General features: G+C 34.0%; 1 protein-coding gene across 1 annotated transcript; it reads left to right on the forward strand.

The window, feature by feature from the left end:
* Nucleotides 1-10,862: 10,862 nt before the first annotated feature.
* LOC132720396 (RNA-binding protein 42-like) lies at nucleotides 10,863-19,459 on the forward strand. Its single transcript, XM_060704524.1, has 7 exons — nucleotides 10,863-11,022; nucleotides 13,209-13,362; nucleotides 13,740-13,875; nucleotides 14,214-14,810; nucleotides 15,239-15,469; nucleotides 16,749-16,943; nucleotides 18,509-19,459. Exons 1-7 carry the CDS (start codon nucleotides 10,970-10,972, stop codon nucleotides 18,619-18,621), a joined length of 1,479 nt encoding a protein of 492 aa, XP_060560507.1. The 5' UTR covers nucleotides 10,863-10,969; the 3' UTR covers nucleotides 18,622-19,459.
* Nucleotides 19,460-20,004: the final 545 nt, after the last annotated feature.

Raw genomic sequence — 20,004 nt, forward strand, 5'->3', positions numbered from 1 at the left:
TAAGGGTTTGTTTCAAGAAAAAGGTGGGAAATATTTTACAAACAAAACCTTATTTGATATTATGTTAAAAATTGATAATATGAATATCGACATAAATGAATGTGTTTCAAATTAGCATATTTTACGTGATAGGAGCAGAATTTAAACGACCATTGAAAAGTAATTCTAAACGAATACCCAGAGTTAGTTTGCTAAAGATTGCTTAATATTGAAAAGGCAGAAATATAAACATTTACGAAGCTATATATCGTCAACATAGATCTGAAGAAAACCTGAAGCAAAAGAGATTTTACAATGTTGTGTGATTCAAAATTCAAAAAGTAAACAGTTTTTATTAAACGAGCTCAGTAAATTGTCAAAGAACATAAATAATTTAAAATCCCTTTGGTCGAATTTAAACGCTTAACAAATCGTAAAAGGTACGTTACTAATAATATATGTACTATACAACGGATACAATATTTTTAGGGTCTTTGGAATGAATCCTTGTATTGCTGATGATAATAATGTTGAACCCATTCCAATAGATACAACTGTTGAAGAACCAGATCTGAAATTGAGCATCATATCTTTAATTCTTCTAAAAATGTGATAAGCAAAATATATTGTTGTATCCTTGCAAACATACTCAATTTCTTTGCACAAATGTTTAAGAAAACTTCTGAAACCAGTCAGTTTTTAAGGCTGAAAGCCCAACAATAGATAACGCATTTATATGCGGATCAATCATTGATCATGTATGTTAAAAAAATAAAAGACGAATATTGCATATTGCGTTTGTCAAATTCCAAAAGTGCTTTGACACTATCAATAGACAACTTTTATCTGCTATATTAAAACAGAAAGGTATCAATGGAAATTTATTTAGATAACTTTAGAGTATGTATGAAGGTGTTAAGACGTGTATTCGTTGTAATGGCCCAAGATCTGATTATAAGAACAGTACTGTGGGCTTAAAACAGGGCTGTTTTGCAAGTCCGATTTTGTTCTGTTTTTTTTATTGATGAACTTGAACGATTATTGTCTGAAAGTAATGTACAAGGCACAAACTTCATTTATACATGTTAATGTTTGCTTATAATGTCTACAAAAACAATTACTAGTAAACGTTTTATGATTAAAAGGTAAAGGTGAACGAAGCAAAAACGAAAATTGATGTTTTCAAGAATGGTGGGTCATTGACATGATTTATATAATCAAGGTATTGGTTGAAAATCTTAAAGATGCCTAACGAAAGAATTGTAAAAAATAACAATAATGATGCTAAATGTTGTCTCAAATGGTTATTTCAATTCGATTTCATCAGTGAAAAACTGTTTAGAAAGATACGGATTTGGCTACGTGTGGCTTAACCAAGTTGTACAAAATGGTAATGTTTTTCTAATGTGTTTGTAAAAGGAGTGAAAGATATAAAAAAATGATAAACAAGATCGACAAGGAAAGGCGGCGTTAAATGCACGCAACCCTCACACGACCCCTTAACAAGGACCATCGTGTGGGATATGAAAATTGACGATAATTCTAATTAAGAAAAGAACAAATTGTTTAAAAATGGTTTTTCTTTTGAGCATTGTTTGAATATTATGTTTTAAATGTTTTGGATATGAAAAAAGTTTCGATACATATACACAAACTTTAGAATTGGCAGTCTAAATTATGAAGTAGAAACGGGAAAATATACACATACCCCAAGAAGTGAACGATTTTGCAAAGTGTGATTAAAATAATGTTTAAGATCAATATCATTTCTTATTATATGTGACTGTAATGATGATTTACGCAATAATCACCTTCCAACGAAATATTACATACAACCAAATTTGAATAAATTTAACATAATTATGTCAGCAAATTAACCCTTTCCCTCATGAGCATATTGTAAAAAAATGGCCGTTTTCATTGAAAAGCCTCCTGTTACAAGTTCAAACTGCTATGAAACTATGAAAAATGCTTCAATACTAATCAAACTTTGCACAAATGTTGACTGCACCATTGCCCTTGTAACGACATGCTCAGTCTTAAATTTCCTGTTACCATGGCAACGAGGGGACGTCGCATAATTGCCAAAAATCAATGCTGCAACTTCTCAAGGGATTGAGATAGAGTGAAAGGCCTTTCAGTGTTGGTTACACGTTACCTTATGATCGGCCTGGGGTCATTTTTAGCCTCTCACAAGTCCAAAATTTTCTTGGCGATGAGAGGGACTACCGCCCCCCTTCAAACCCCCAAACAGAAGGGGCACATCCCCCTTCTGGCAACCCCCTGATGTATCTTTTGAATGGGGGTGGCGCCGAAAAAGTGCTCACTTTTTTAAGCAACATTTCTCATTCGAAAACATGTGTTTGGGGCCTAAATAGGACATTTTTTCACTATTTGAGGCCTAAAAGAGGGGGGTCGAAAGTGCATTGTTTCGCGTATATATGAGGTAAAGGGTTAACAAAAAATTATGAAAAACTTTGGAATTACCCAAAATCTAGTTTTTCCATGTTAACATGTGGTCTTTTACCTAATTTTGGTGAAAAGTTGTTGTTTTGTAACATCTTTAATTTTTTTAGTTAATGAAAATCTTATATACTGTACGTGCTCCTCTTAGTTCACGGTACTTAACGCTTTTTTGAAACAAGAAGGAAAACAACACATGAAACTTATGGTAAAAAATGTTATAAGCTGAAACATATGGGTATCCTTTGCTGTAAGACACAACACAATATATTCAGTCAAAATCAGTTTAAATGGGCCAGACGTAGACCATATGTCGGCCATTTTAAAAACTGTATGTCATCATTTAAATCGCGGTAATGGTGTTTTATTTCAGTTTTTTCATGTTTCAGTCAAAATTTCTACATATTATTTTGCTTGATTTTAAATATCAAAACTATATTAACTTTGTAATTCAACTTTTATTTTTTCAACAAACAAGAACATTTAGGAAAATGATGATTGTTTCAGACGTATGCACAAACTTAAAGGACTATTGTTGCTTTATGCAGAAGTTTGTAAAATGTTGTTCTGTTCTACGTTAAAATCTAGAGATTTAAAATATTTTGCACAAAACTTAGTTGTTAGGTGAATAAAATATGTCAATTCTGGCCAATTTTAGCACTGGTCACATGAAAATATGCCATTATCGTGAAATAAGTGATGACGCGGAATTAGTGATGTTCGGTATATAACCTGTTGCTGTATTTTTGTATTATGCGATTGAATAAAAAGCAATATCTGTAAAATCTATAACATGATAACTGTTGTAACAATATATCTTTATATAACAATATTGACATTAATTTGTTGTATATAAATGTTTAAAATTTTAATTGTTATGCACTTACTATGTTCTGTAAATGTACTGCGTGTTATATTTTGGTATGGGCTGGAGGCCAAGAAGCAAATAAATTTTGTCATTGTCATAATACTAGGAAAAAATATACATTATTCAATTAGGAATAATGGAACCACTCAGCAAAAAAGGTCTAATAAGTAATGAATGTACTGAAAATGTCACAAACACAATAATGACCTGTTTATCTTTAAAGGCCGGAAATCTTAATTGAATTTAACTGGGCGATATTATATTCGGATGTTTTTAGGATCTACATTTTCTGCATACTATTGGCAAACAATATGTTCCTCTCTATATATGGTTGATGATCCAGGTTAGATTCTGTTTATGTTTTGTAGTTTGAGTCGGTATGTGCAATGGAGATAATTAATTCCTTAACGAACGCCCAAGGCAGCAATATTAAAATGTTTGCAGCCTCGGTTTGATTTAGTCTGTTCATGGAGCCTTTATTGAGAGTCACAGTCTATGGAGTACTTGCAATCAAAGTTGCAGTCTGTATTTTTACAGTACGAGAACTGTATTTCTGTAAGCTTGATTGCTGAGAAATTTGTTAAACTTGAAATTCATCTGCATCCCAATAGACCGTGTAAGCTTATCTATCTGGGAAAATTTCAGCAGTATGGATGTCGGGATTTAGCCAGTATTTAAAAGCAAATAAAATCAGGCTTTACCTGCTCAATCATCTGCTTTATTTCTGAGACTTTATCATCCATTGACCTGCAATTTATGTAAAGGACAGTTGTTCGTTGTTGTTTTTTAATTCACGCATTTTAATGTACTTTACTGGCTGAACATGTTTGGTGTTTGGAAAATGATTTTGATATTTCGGAATTGATGTTGAGGCTTCGGAAAGGGGATGGTGATCTCAGTAAAGGCCTAAGTTGCTAAGGAAGGACCCTACATATTGGAGATAAACATCATTTTCTATGGAAGACTCAATGTTCGATCCTTGAATACCCTTAAGCACGACATTATTGTTGTGAGAACATGTTTGTGATATTATAGTTCTTTCTATTTGACTTTTTTTCGACTTGGGTGGTTCCAGTATTTCTACTTAAATACTGTATAATTACCCTTAGGTTATAGTGCCTGCTTTTAAAATTTGTTATTTGACGTCTTATCTGTGATATGCAGGCTTTATAACCTCTGATCCCCTTTCTAAATTCCATTTTATTTAGTTCCGCGCATTGTTCTTTTTCCCCGTTAAGGGTAAATATACCTTTATTTTGGGACCACATGCGATTGTCATGGAATAGCGTGCACAAATGTGTTACATTAAAAGTTCTTTGATAACAGCGTATGAACACATCTGCGGATGTGTGTAAAGTCGAATTGCCATCTTTTTCATGTTTAAATGTTGAATTATGCGTAAGGCGCTGCTAGGGAGGGGGCGTGGAGGTAGCTTTCAAATACCACTACTGTTCAATCTAAAGGAGCCTGCAACATTTTCAACTTTGTCGTTTTCGGCGTTCTTTAGTGGTAACTTTTGCCAAATGGTATTGGGATCTACTTTAAATTGGCCAAGGGTTCAGCTCAACAACTTTCTGTTTCGAGCTATTATGATCGGTATCATAATGAAAGTATACATGCATGCTAATAGGTGCCAAGGAAAGACAGGAATTTATTATCTAAAATCAATTCTTTTTGTAGTGAAGCTCCTTTTAACTTTTTTTGTCAAAATTGCTAATTAAGTAGAATAACTACAAAACTTTCAAAGATATTAACATAAAAAAGAATCCCTGCTTATCATGCATCTTTGTAAAACAATGAGCATTATTATGAAAGCTATATGTTTGGAGTTGTATACATATAGTTCTATGGCCACCGTCGTGTGAACATATCTGCAGATATTTCTGAATTTAAAACTTCATCACATCTGAATTTAAAACTTCATCACAGTCAAATATAAATTTTAAACTTAATACTGCTTTTTATTCAGGTGTTCTGTAGTGGTGTCGTTGTTTTTTCATATATTTTATCTACCGCCCAAATCGGAAGAAAACATTTGGTATTGTCCGCCCATCTGCACGTCTTTTCGTCTGTCAGGCCAACACCACGTCCGGTGTTCATCCGTCACATTTTGATTTGGAGTAAAAACTAATGCTATTTCAGTTTTAAACCTAATCAAACCTTCACATGTAATTAGAACTAGTAACTAACATTTTTTGGAGAAGCGGTACATGGCCCAAGAATCTTAACTCTATTTTGCTTCGTTTTGGAGTTATTGCCCTAAGAACTGTTATCAAACATGATTTTGTACTTGACATAATTCAAGAAAATATGGAGATATAAGCTTAAAATTTCACTCATGAATTAATCTTATTAAGGAAAGGTGAAACGTTAACTCCAAAGATATAATCTTGAAGTTATTACCTATTGCAATTTTTCATCCTTTTTGTCTGGTGAATCACTAAAAAGTATTTGATTTATTAATATAACTTGACTCCTTGTCTGTTTTCAGTTCGGTGCCTTCTGGGTGTCCTGCGGGGCTGCGTTCTGTGAACATCGCCTTGTCTTGTAGGTCTTTATTCTCATGTGCTTCCCTCTAAAGAAAAATGACCACCACTCCCTCCGAAACCTATAAAATATTAATTGATCCCCAAACTGATTATCAGAATTACTGGAATCTGATGTCACAACGTAAGTAGTGCATTCTCTTTGACTGTAATGTGACCTTGACTTTTCCATTGACCTTAATCCTAGTTTTTGTTCATGCACACATAACTTCTCACAGAGGTTTCTTACTTTTACATATTTTCTTCTTGCTTACTTAAATTATGATAAGTCTGTTCATTATTATTAATGACTTAATTAGTTCAAACATATTTAGTCAACTTATATCATGGAAAAAGCTTGCAGCTTATATTCGAACCTTTCTACTGTCCGTTTCCTGCAGGTTAGCTGTATATGTGTCATTTGAAGAAATTATTTCTAAAACAGAAAAGAGGCAAATTGGTTTATATATAAACTTTTAATATTAATAATAAATACGTACATTGTATGACACTGTATCAAGACGATAGATGCAAAGAAAGCTAATAAGCTAAATCATACAAAGAAACAAGTGGAAAAGGCAAAACAAGAGCAAATATATCAGCAAACAAAGAACAATAAATACAAGGCGGGAGAGGTGGGATTTTTTTTTAAACGATGTGTCTAGTACCAATGTCATACAAAAACTGTAGTGAAAACCGCGAAATTTTTGTCGAAAAGCGCATAAATTTTATTTTATGTACACTATGAATTCCATTTTTTGTATTCTTTGCATTCTGGTAATTATTACCAGCCTTGTGGTAAATTTTAATAGAACAATTACGCAAAAGAACCAGCCCAGCATCCACTTGAATAGGAACAAGGTAATGTCAACTCATATAATATGTAAATTACAAAGCCTTGGCGTTTATCTATCTGTTAGAACAGCTAACAAACAGTACCATGTCCAATGCAAGTTATCATTTCTATACTTGTTTTGTTTGCTAGCTCATCAGTCCTCAGACATAGAGCTGAACCCTGGACCAGTCAGTAATATACCCCAGTATCCTTGTGGTAAGTGTGATCAGGAAGTAACTTGGAGCCAGAAAGCCATCCTCTGCGACAACTGTGATCGCTGGTTTCATACAGACTGCCATGGGATAGGAAATTCTACATATGAAAAGTTATCGGACTCCCAATTTAGCTGGTACTGCCAGTACTGTGGTAGTTACAACCACTCTCTTTCTCTTAGAGCCTCCCTTGATTCCCTCAGTAATACAAATATATACTGCCACCTTGATTTTTCCAACAAATCCATTGATGATGACGTTTCTCAACAGGTAGGGTCTTTCCTCGGCGCCTCTGGCCCTATCCTAGATAATCATCCAACACCCCAAGCTTCTTCCATCCCAAAATCCAAAGTTACTTCACCCACCACTAAACCTACAGCCAGATCAAAATCCAAAAAGGAGCCAATTAATAAACAACAACGCATTACTGTACTCAACATTAATTGTAAGTCAATAAAAAATAAAGTCCCTGAATTACACCAGATGGTTGACCAGTTAAAACCTGATGTCATCTGTTAATTGTAGTGAAACTTGGCTCAAACCTGATGTCCATACTGCTGAGATATTCCCAGGCAGTCTTGGTTACTCAGTCTATCGGGATGACCGGACTTACAGTCCAGCGGTGGAGTCCTGATAGCTGTTGAGTCAGGAGCAGCCTGATATCAAAACAGACTGTAACATCTGCTGGGCCAAATTAACAATACCCGGATCCCGTAATATCTATGTCGGTTCATACTACAAGCCTCATAAAAACGACCCCGAGTCTCTATCCCAGTTGTGGTTATCTCTGCAGAAAGTCCCCAAAAATAGTATAATATGGCTTGCAGGTGATTTCAATATGCCCGACATAGACTGGCCTTCTGAGTCCATCAAGAGCTCATGTAAATTTAAAGACCAATATGAGAACTTCCTTGAAAATATTGTCAGTCTCAACCTTGAGCAAATGGTCAAAATCCCCACAATAAAATAATAACGTGTTAGACCTTTTCCTCACAAATCTACCATCTCTTGTATTCAATGTTAAATCCCTCCCTAGTCTAGGTAACTCCGATCATGACATCATTTTCCATGAATTAAACATAAACATCCAACCCCAAAGAAAAGTCCACTGTTATAAGAAACCAAACTGGTTAAAAATGAAATCGGAGTTAAACAAATTCCACAAAAAGTTCATGGACTGTAAACATACAGACCCAAACTTGGCCTGGACTGATTTCAAACAGGAACTCCATAGACTAAGTGACTTGCACATTCCTACTAAAATGACAAAACATAAACAACATCGTCCCTGGGTTACTCCTGACATACAAAGACAAGTACGTAAACGGGACAAGTTGTATGCAAAACTTAAAAAAAGAAATGTTGCCCCAAATTCTGATCCCCATTTCAAGACTCTTAAAGCCGTCATCCAAAGAAAAATTCGTAACTCGTATTGGAAGTACTTTGAGTCAGTTATATTCAATGGGGATTCCCAACCAGGTCAAAACAAGAAGTTTTACAGCTTTGTTAAACATAACAAAACAGATAGCTGTGGTGTTGCCCCCTTAAAATCAGAAGGTCAAACTCACACAAATCCTAAGGATAAAGCAAATATTCTAAATAAACAGTTTGAATCTGTTTTCTCACGGCCTCAACCTTTAAGCCTAAAACAAATATGCAAACATGCATTAAACCCCCCTCCCTATTGCATGCCCCCTATCACAATAACGGTTGAAGGCGTTGATAAGTTATTATCAGGTTTAAATCCTAGTAAAGCACAAGGCCCAGATCAAATATCGCCACGGGTCCTTAAAGAACTCCACAGTGAAATAGCACCTATCCTCGCCCACATATTCAGGTTATCTTTAGAAACAGGTATTGTGCCTGATGATTGGAAAAATGCAACAATAGCCCCAGTATACAAAAAGGATCACAAATCAAAAGCCAGCAATTACAGACCAATATCCCTTACTTGTATCTCCTCTTAATTAATGGAACATATTATAGTCTCAAACTTGATGACCTATTTTGACAAGTACAGTATCCTCAGTCCCTATCAACATGGCTTTCGGTCAAAACGTAGCTGCGAAACTCAACTGCTGAGTTTCTCCCAAGAAGTATTTGACAACCTAGACAGTGGACAACAGACGGACGTGATTGTGATGGATTTTTCAAAGGCCTTCGACAAAGTCGACCATCACAAATTAATCCATAAGCTTAACAGAATGGGTGTTAACGAACAGGTATCCACCTGGGTCAGGTCATTTCTTCGCCACCGTAGCCAAAGGGTTGCGGTGGAAGGTCAAATCTCCGACCAGCTACCAGTGTTATCCGGTGTCCCTCAGGGTTCAGTCCTAGGACCCTGTCTGTTCCTGGCATATATCAATGATTTGCCAGAAACTGTCAAAAGCAAAACCAGGTTATTTGCGGATGACACTATAGTCTATTTGACAATTAAAGGACAGACTGACGCTGACAGACTACAGGACGACCTACATAAACTTGAAGTTTGGGAACGGGACTGGGCTATGGAGTTCAACCCAGACAAGTGTGAGGTGCTGAGGATCACCCGTAAAAAGAACCCCACCATCTTCCCATACACCCTTCATAATCAGCAGAATCTACAAAGTGCCTTGGAGTAACTATCTCTAAAGACCTTAACTGGACACAGCATATTAATAACATCACCTCCAAGGCCAAAAATTCTCTAAGATTCATCCAGAGAAACGTCAAAACCCAAAACAGGCAACTCAAAACATCAGCCTATGTTACTTATGTCCGACCATAATAGAATACTGTTCCACCATATGGCACCCCTGGCAGAAACATTTAAGTCATAAGATTGAAAGTGTCCAACGAGCTGCGGCTAGATATGTCTGTAATAATTTCGACAGTAGTGTAACCCAAATGAACTTGAGTGGCCTTCCCTAGAAAGCCACAGACTCCAGTCCTCTCTTGTAGTGTTCTATAAAATCCAATACAAACTTGTATATGTTGACCATAACCATCTGACACCAACTAGAAATCTGAACTTCATGATCCCCCAGTCCCGTACCCAATATCATCTAAATTCCTACTTCCCTAGAACTCTCAGGTATTGGAATAGCCTTCCATATCAGGTCAAATTCAGTTCCAGCCTAGATGCCTTCAAGGATAGGTTGGCGACAGTCACCTTCTAGTCCCCACCCCCAGTATGTTTTTAATCTTGCACTCTTTCTTTCATCCTGCACCTTTTTTTTTTATCTGTGATCTTTATCTTTTAGTATGCACCTAATACTTTTAACACAGATTTCCTGACAAGCGCCACCCAGTCATAGTCAGAATTGATTGTTCGGGAGTAACGTGTAGATGTAGATGAAGATATACTGTATAACTAATTAAAACCGAAATATAAGTCCTACTAGAAAAAGCAAAAAAAAAATAATAATGGAAAAACCAAATCAGAAAAATCAATGAAAATAACTAAATAAAAACTGTCTAAAATTTACCTATCTGAGACAAAAAAGTAATCCTTCCATAAACCGGTAATTATTTTTTAAAAGCTTGTAGTAAACGAAAATACTTTAAACATAGGACTTCGTACGTGGGGCTCGAACCCATGATCCCTGGGTTGAGAAAATTTTATTCCTTTAAAACTCTCTTTAAATTTTTTAACTTGGGTCAATTCTAGATATTTACAGAAATGTAGATAAATGTTTTCTATGTCTGTGATATTAAGTACATGTACAACTTGATCTAAGGGCTGTGAAATATCAAAAATGTAGCATAGATAATTGACATGTTTTTTGTTGTTGTTTTTTTTTTGTGGGGGGGGGGTTCTAGTTAATTCAACAAACAAGGTCCAAAATAAAAAAAAAATCGAACGTTTCACTTTTGTATAGTATAAGTAACAGTAGTGTATTCATTAAACTGCCATAAATTTATACTGTACTGTATAGGCCCTTTTCATTTTGACAGACTATTTTCAGCATGTACATTTGCCTTTTCCGCAGAAAGGACATTTTCGGTTATTGAGTGCTAGTTTATTAAGAAAGCGTTTGTCAACACTGATAAAACGTTAATATTTTTCTCAATTTTATGAAAACGTAAACGTAAGACAACAAACAAAATGTCACACATAAGTCAGCAACGATTGATAGAAATGGAGGCGGAGATGGACAGGTATAGATATTTGTTATAACTTGAAACTTGATGTCAGGTCAGCTCGTCCCATGGTCATCTCGTCCTCAAGCTCACCACTATTTAATCGCCCCTTTTAAACTGGTTCTATGTAAGCCTACTGGACCCAGATTCGTTCTTGAACAAGACTATTAAATTGTAAAAATGGTTATAACTACAGGTGAAAACAACATCTTGTGGAGGTACATGTATGGATGTAACATAACCATACACATCTTTATATAAAAGTTCGCGTAACCCAGTTTTTTCTCTCCCTATATTATTTTGCAACTTTAACCCGTTAATCAATGAGCATTTTGTGAAAAATGGCTGTTTTCATTGAAAACCTCCTGTTACAAGTTCAAATTGCTATGAAACTATAAAAAAAAATATTTTAATACTGATCAAATGCAAACAGGACGTTTCGGCCCCAAACCAAATCGGCCCCTGTGCAAAAATCTGCCCCTAGACGTTTCGGCCCTTTTCGGCGAGACGTTTCGGCCTTTTTTTATTTTATAACAGTTTTATTTAAGTATAAAAGGAATTTTTTTACTTAAAATCGTTAAAAATTGTAGTATATTGATTGATGGCACACAAACAATAATGACATTTTAATCCTTAATTGATAATCCATTATAGATCTATCAATCGCTATTTAAATAAATGCTTTTTTCAAAGGTGTACCAATAAATACACCTAAATAAAGACACTTATTCTTTAATTTATAAGACAGTTGACAAATGCAAAAACTTTTTGATTAACAAAATTAATTACAAATATACTTAAAAAATCATTTTCTTTTGATCCCTATTAATCATTTACCCAACACTTTAGATATATGTTGTTTGTTGTTTTTTTTGTTTTGTTTTTTTCAAGGTTTAACAAATTAATTATTTATAGTGTATTGCTAATTTAAGCCGTTCGTAATATCAAAGATTTTTTTAACTTATGATTTGATATAATTTCTTGATAATATATGCTTTGATTGAAAATCTATCACTTTTATTGTACAAAATGTTTGTTTTTTATATAAAAAATGTCTGTTTACAAAGTATTGTTTGTTTTATCTTATAATTTTTTAACTGTTATGTTATTGCTTTTTAATCGTTCAAATTTGAAAAAAAAAACTTCTTGATAATAAGCAGATAAAATATGTTTCAGTGTTCGTGTACTAAAATTGTTTTGTTTAATAAAGATTATGTTCTGTTTGTTTTGATTACTACTATTTTAGCCTCATCATAATTTAATTATTCAATTAATTCTCTCATTCCTTTTTTTTCTTTCATTTATTTATATGCTATTAAAATTCTGGTATAAAACACGTTGAGGTAAGACTTATTCTTAAATAAATATGAGGCCAATTTGGTAAAGGGCCGAAACGTCTTGGGTAATTTGTGGCCGATACGTCTTGGGGCCGAAATGACTCGAAATCGATCAAACTTGGCACAAATATAATAAACAACAAACCTCTATCAGATACTCAAGAGGAATGTGATCAAGGAGTTATTTTTGAAAAAAAATCTCGAATTTAGCAAGCATATTTCTACAACAAGTCAAACAGTATCCTATACATATCTTTTGACATTAAAGTATTTAAATTAACTGTTAAACCTACCATATGTCAGCCCATTTTACATACGATTTATACAGTGAGATACGCAACCGATTATTTTTACTTGAAAACCTACTGATAAGAATAGCCTATCATCTGCTAGTTGGGGAAAGTGTTTATCGGTGAATTTAGCAAGCATATTTCTACAAAGATTAACAAGTCAAACAGTATCCTAGTTCTCATTATCAGGTCATTGGAGTTTTTAGATGAGTATAGCTTTGTTAAATTGTATACAGCGTTGATTTGTCTGCATGTTGAATTTTCAAATGTTGTGTGGAATCCATACTTAATCAAAGATATATCAAGTCTAGAAAAACTTCAACAAAGAGCAACAAAACTAGTTCCATCATTGAAATATGTAGATCATACATTGACTGTTTAAACTGCCAAGTCTAACTCATGGTATATTAAGAGGGGATATGATTCAGACATTCAAAATTGTTACAGGCTTAGATGACTGTACTTTTGAAAAATATTTAGTTATTCGGCATCATCAAGAGGTGATTTAGACTAAAAAGCTGTCATGTTTTGTATCATAATTATATCAATTTTATGATTTTTTTTATACTTCTTTCAGATTTGAGCAAGAGATATTGTCTGAACCATCTGCGAGTGACCTCCCACGTGTTGTAATTGGCTCTAATACATACCACCAGGTGTCGGCACAGTTGAAAATGCTTCGAGCTCAATCTGGAATGTCAATAGAAGAGAGGCAGAGAAAACAACAAGAAGTAAGAAATTAATTTGACTTACAACTCAACTATTTCTTCCTGAATTTTTGTATTAATCATCAGAATTCATTCTATCATAAATAATGAATGGAAGAACTTTTATCTTTTACACAAAGCTTAAATGTAAATTCTCTCAGCTACTGGTAATACTCATTTGATTCAAGTTTGTTCAAGTTGTCATGGTGAAAAGTTTGACCCACAGTGTTACCATTTATCCACATATGTGCTTGTTTTGTGCATAAATTCCACCATTTACATATAGATATTTAAGGGTTTAAACTTTAGTAAATCAGGATAGATATTCTCTATAATCTGAAATCTTCAGTAGGTTTATCGCACACATACATGTTAACATATTTGACAATATTTCTGACCAGGTAGCCGAGCAACTGAGGGCTCTAAGAGCAAGTACAGAAGAAGCTATGAACATAAGAACACAACATCATGATGATGATGACGACGATGATGATGATGACGAGGATTATGCTGATGAGGGGGACAAATACAGTATAGGTAGGTTAAAAATAAGTATATAGAATAAATACTGTCAATAATAGCTATGACATTTGCACTGTTTATCAGCTGAAACAGAAAGTTTTATTTTGTTGGGAAATAGAAATATTATCATTATCATTATGTTAAGTATCTACAGGTTATTAAGTTTCAGTTTTATATGTAGCTTTGAAAAGTGTCTAAATTCTAATAATAGACAAAATTTTCATTTGGGAATAATCTATTATGGTGGCAAAGATATTACTTAAATGAAACAAAATTCCTCTTTTTTTTTTCTTTTTTTTCTCTTAACAAATTTCTGTAATATAACTATTCATGTACTAATCATCTATTTACAGTTGGCCGTCATGAACCACCAGCAAAGAAGCCAGCTTTAGATTCTAATTTCCCGATCTTACAGCCCCCACCACCACCTCCACCTGCAATGACTTCCACACCATCCTTCATGCCGCCACAGTTACGGCACAGAGCCCCTCCTCCCCCACCCAACAGACCTCCTATGGCAGGACCACCAAGAATGAGACCCCCACCACCACATGCACGACCTCCATTTGGAGGCCCTATGGGACCGGGTCCAATGGGACCTGGTCCCGGATATCATCACGGGCCGCCAATGGGTCCAGGACATATGGGCGGACCTGGGCCAGGACCTATGAGAGGTCCGCCTCCTATGGGAATGAGACCAGGATTTGGTATGCCAGGACCTCGCCCAATGCTTGGTCACCCTGGTCCTGGAATGTACGGAGTCAGTTCTGGTGAATCTCACATGGATGGAGAACATAAGAATGAAACAGAAGACAAGGATGATGATAAACCTAAAGTTATATATTCTTCTGCCCCTGTTATAAATGTACAGAAAAAGGAAAAGAAGAAAAAGAAGAAGAAGAAAACAGAAGTGGATGAAGAGAAGGTTACTACAGCTGGTTCATCAAGTGGTTTGTAAATTTGTACATTTTGTAAATACATGTATTGATAGTTTGTTAAACAAGAGTTAATATCAATTTCAAATTCATTAAAATTCAATTACTGCACGATACACATGTAAAAATTTATACTTTAATTACTGCATGTTTATAACATAAAATACACCACTGACAAAGGTATATACACATTTAATTTAGTTTGATTGTGTTGGAAGCCATAAGCTTATTGAAGCACTCAAATCTGTTCCTGGAACCAACCAGTACTAAGCCACGAGTGTAAAGTTTCTTGCTCATGGAAACAATGGCTTGCTCCTGATGGGGTTTGAACCCATGCGGGCAGCAATCTTAGATTACTAATCTGATGTGTTAACCACTTGGTGATGCTGCCACTCATTTATTAATAAGTTAAACAAAGTTAACCTTGTATAAACGTTGTATAGGTACATCAGAGAAGTCAGCATCTGAGGAAAGTAAATCTGTATACACAGTGACGATGCCACCACCTATAAAACCTCAACCTGAACCAGACGATGATCTACATGTAGCAGATATGGATATTGATAGTCAAAATATGTCAAATAAAAAGGAGAAGAAAGAAAAAAAGAAGAAATTTATACGTATGGCTGCAGGCACAACATGGGAAGATCCATCTCTTGGTGAATGGGACCCAGGTTTATTGTTATACATTTGCTTATATTATTGTCAGAGCTTTCCTCTCTTGTATGCCAGTTTATTATACCAACTGTATTACTATAGGCGAGTTTGCATGTTCAGGCAATTTCTCACCCAGGGGCCCTCCTATTGCAGGGGGACTTGGAGTGGGACCTCTTTTATCACCTCAAAATGATAAATGCTCTAGAGAATGGAATCAATCTATACTTATTTAGAAATTGATAATGCACCAAATATTTTTCCCAATTAGGCCCCAAAAAATTGTGACATGTTTACCTGACCCTAACTCTGACCTGATAAGTACATCCAATCCATTTGTTTTTTTATTCAAACAAAATTTACAACCATTTAGTATGGTAACGCCCGAATCAGAATGTGTATGATACATACTTGTTTTATCATAACCCAGTGTAACAGAATTGACAGCTTAAACTGTTTTCTGTGTTTAAACAGTTAGAGATCACCATACTTTCAAGCATTTGGAAATTTACAATAATTATGCCATTTAGAGGGAGAATTATGTTACCCTGTCATCTTGCTGTCACACTGTCCATATGAAGACTGACTGACAAATCGCCATCCATGTCTAGTTATAAGAACTAAATCTACTTAGAAATATCAAATGAATTGTCATTTTACAATTAAAAACTTCAGAAAAGAATGAATCAGACCAAACCACAACAAAATCGGTAACCAAAAAAAAAAAAAAAACATCATACCCTTCCTTCTTTGGAGAGCAGTACAATTTATATTTTTAATGACGTAAAATTGACCAAAGTAGTGTCAGGTTGCAGTCTAACTAGACATTATGCTGAATTCTATGAAATCTTCTAGCATCTTAGCTTATATTTAGGGTATTTCATATTCAAAGCAGGGCCAGGTTTTCTTTTCTGACGTCACCCACTACTGTTGAATAAATTCAGAACTTATATATTTTCACGAGATAAATAGTTGTTCTATTAATGAACTTTATAAGGAAAATGTTTCTGTGTTTACACTGTACGAAATTATATTTAGACTTTGATATAATTTACTGTTTAAAAATTAATCATCTATTAAATACATGTACTTAAATACATGTATATTAAACTATGTTAGCTCTATCATTTATCTGTCAAGTTGTTGTCTAATATTTTATTACTATTCATTATTCTATGTAATGTGTTGGTAGCATTAAAAGTATCATATAGTCTACATCACAGAAAAGTTTAGAGAAAAAATAATGTTTCATAGAAAAAAAAGTTGTGCTATATTATACTCTTTAATTTTCATTTACAGATGATTTTCGATTATTCTGTGGTGATCTTGGTAATGAGGTAACAGACGAAGTTCTAGCCAGGGCTTTCAGTAAATTTACCTCATTTGTAAAGGCAAAGGTAGTTCGAGATAAAAGGTCTAATAAAACTAAAGGATATGGTTTTGTGAGCTTTAAAGATCCAACAGATTATGTTCGTGCAATGAGAGAAATGAATGGTAAGATATGATAAATGATATTAAGGGAAGGATAAACATTAGTCACATACACTGACCTTTATGATATTTAAAAACAAATTTTGGTAACAGAAAATCAGAATTTGAGTTATAACTGAAAGTTGTTATAGAATTCAAGCTAGATATATAAAGTTGTATATACATGCAAATAATACGCGACAATATTTTGAATGCATGTCATTATATACCGTATAAGTGGTTTTTTCTGCGGGCTCCAAATTCTGCGGTTTTTCCAAATTTTGGCATGTTTTTATTTCTGCGGACTTTATTTCTGCGGCACATTCTTTGGACAAAACGTGATTTAAATTCTGCGACTCGTCTTATCAAAGTCTAAGTCACATTTCTCAACCTATTTTTTCGCACGTACACATTTGTTTAGCTTCGTCACCGCAAAACAATAAAGTAATTACAAACAAATGTACTGTTTGCTTGCAAACAAATATAATGCGCAACAATAGAAAGGTATGCAGCTTTTGATCATCGTGAAATGACGTGTGAAAAATATAACCCTGTAGTATCTTTAATTCTATAATCAAAAAGTTGATAGCAGTTGACAGTAAATCAGATGACAATTATAGTAGACGACGATTATTTAGCAGTATAAGGGTTGAAATGGTTTGAAATAACTGTATTCTTAAATTAGTATCATTAACAATTAGTACGTCCTTAAAACACAGATTACATACTAAGCCTACAGCAATTTAATACAATTTGAAAACCCCCTTACTGTTATAATACGTTAGTCGTTATTACTGTAGACGAAACAGGTCATAATGCAGGACACATATAGTAGCAGGTGAGTGAAATATTCTGTGGTTTTTATTTCTGCGGTCATGAAACTGACCGCAGAAAACGCAGAAATAAAGTCACCGCAGAAAAAACCACTTATACGGTACCTCATGATGCAGTGGTGATTTTAAAATAAACCCCAAGAAATAAGAAATTTTACTGTCATATTGGGGTACCATTTTGCATCTCATTTAAAAATGTGTTAGAATCCTTATCAGTATGATTATAGAAGAATTATGAGTGCCAATAATATTATAGTATAATATATATTATAGTAGATCTTTTTCTAATTACTTTTACATTTTACTTTTTACAAATACATGTACTTATTATATACTTATAAATGAAATATTGGGAAATATTAATGAAATAAAATGCATATTTGTATTTTATGTATTTTCACTGTAAAAATTTATTTTTCACTGCAGTGAAACATATTTACCATATTTTCATTGGTGTCTTGCCAGATTTCTTTCTTCTTAATTCAGCCAGTACACAAAATTAAAGGGAATTCTTCCTATTCATAAGGTTAAAATAGAGAACAAGTATATAATAAAACAGTAAATTCAAATTTTCTATTAATATGGGATTTAATTTCATCTTGTGGTATAAAAATGATCATATTTCACTTGTGGCTACCACTCGATGAAAATAAATCCTGTATTTATAGAAGAAACTTGAATATCCTTTATTTATTTAGGAAACCAGCTGAGGATTCAAATGTTATCTTTCCTTTAATAAATATTTTTTATCTTCAGGTAAATATGTTGGGAACAGACCAATAAAACTGAGAAAAAGTAATTGGAAGGAGAGAAATATTGATATAGTGAAGAGGAAAGACAAGGAGAAAAAGAGACTAGGATTAAAATGATGAGACTTGTGAGAGGGATGTACATGTCAATAGTTTTATATACCACAACACTGCTCGACGACGAAACATTTGAAATGAATTGTCCAGTCAGATATTGTCTTTCAGAAAAGAGTTATCCTGACATATAGTGCTTTAGTACTGGTGTTGATTAACTTTTGCAATACATCTGTTTCCACTCTTAAATAATTTGAAGCAATCATGGAAAACAAAAAATCTCTTTCTATTCTTTTGCAGCTTACATTATTAATGTGCAGTTTTGTTTTACAACAATAGACTTGTTAACTATGATCATACTAAGAAGGTAGTATACAATAAGTTGAACTGGATAGTTAGAATATGGCATAAACTGTGTTTGTGTGACTAGCTAGCCAACAACAACACATTTCTCCTATACAGTCAGTCTACTTCTGAAATAACTTGTATATGTCTCATACTTTAGGACAATTTTAATTGTGAAGCCCGAGAAAATAAACAGACGCACATACCTACACACCTGGGTAAATAAAGGCTTGGTTAAAATTGATTCTGTTTTGAATTATGAATTGAAATGTTAGTATGAATATCAGACATTTTGCTACACATGATAAATTTTGACTCATGAAGACATTGGGACAGTCGTGGAAATATAAGTGGTAGTATTCTTGTAAAAAGAATGCCGTGATTGAAGTAGAAGAAAGTAAAACAAGAGTTTTGTCTAATTTTTTTTAGGATTTACAGACTCAATTGAGCATGTATGTTATTTCTAGAGTAATTATGTCAGTGGATTATTTCAATAACATGACATATGTACTAAACATAGAAAATAACAGAAATAAAACTCTCATTATGAATTGCTGTACGTGCGTATGTAAATGTAGGTGATACATTAAATATATTTGTTAATGAATTGTTCTTCCGTCGTTTTGTTTTACCGTCTTAAATCTCTGAGTTAGTACATGTATATGCTATTGTACTTGGCAGTAACATGTGAATATTGGGGACAAAGCTCTATGTCACCAGTATACAACCAGACCAGCATTTTCATATTTTGATATTAATTAATGCAAGATACATTGGCTGCCATTTTCAACAAACATCTTTAAAGTTCTATATCTTATAAGCCAGAGGAAAATTGCAGAGCCCTATCTGCTTAGCATAAATATCTGGCAGTGCTGAGTGGTCAAGGTTTCCATCTCTCAACCTATGAATTGTTGGTTCGAGTCTTGCTTGGGTTCTGACCACATTTCATCATATGACATTAGTAATTCCAGGAAGTAGATACTACAAACGTTCAAGTGCCCTTCATGCTTCCTTTATATACTGATGTTGAATAATCATCTGGGACTCTTCCTATCTTTATTCATTTTTGTAAAAGAAATTGCAGTGGTTACAAGTGACACACCT

Source organism: Ruditapes philippinarum, unplaced genomic scaffold (genome assembly GCF_026571515.1).
Source record: "Ruditapes philippinarum isolate M1 unplaced genomic scaffold, ASM2657151v2 ctg6716_1_1_1_1, whole genome shotgun sequence".
Taxonomy (NCBI): Eukaryota; Metazoa; Mollusca; class Bivalvia; order Venerida; family Veneridae; genus Ruditapes; species Ruditapes philippinarum.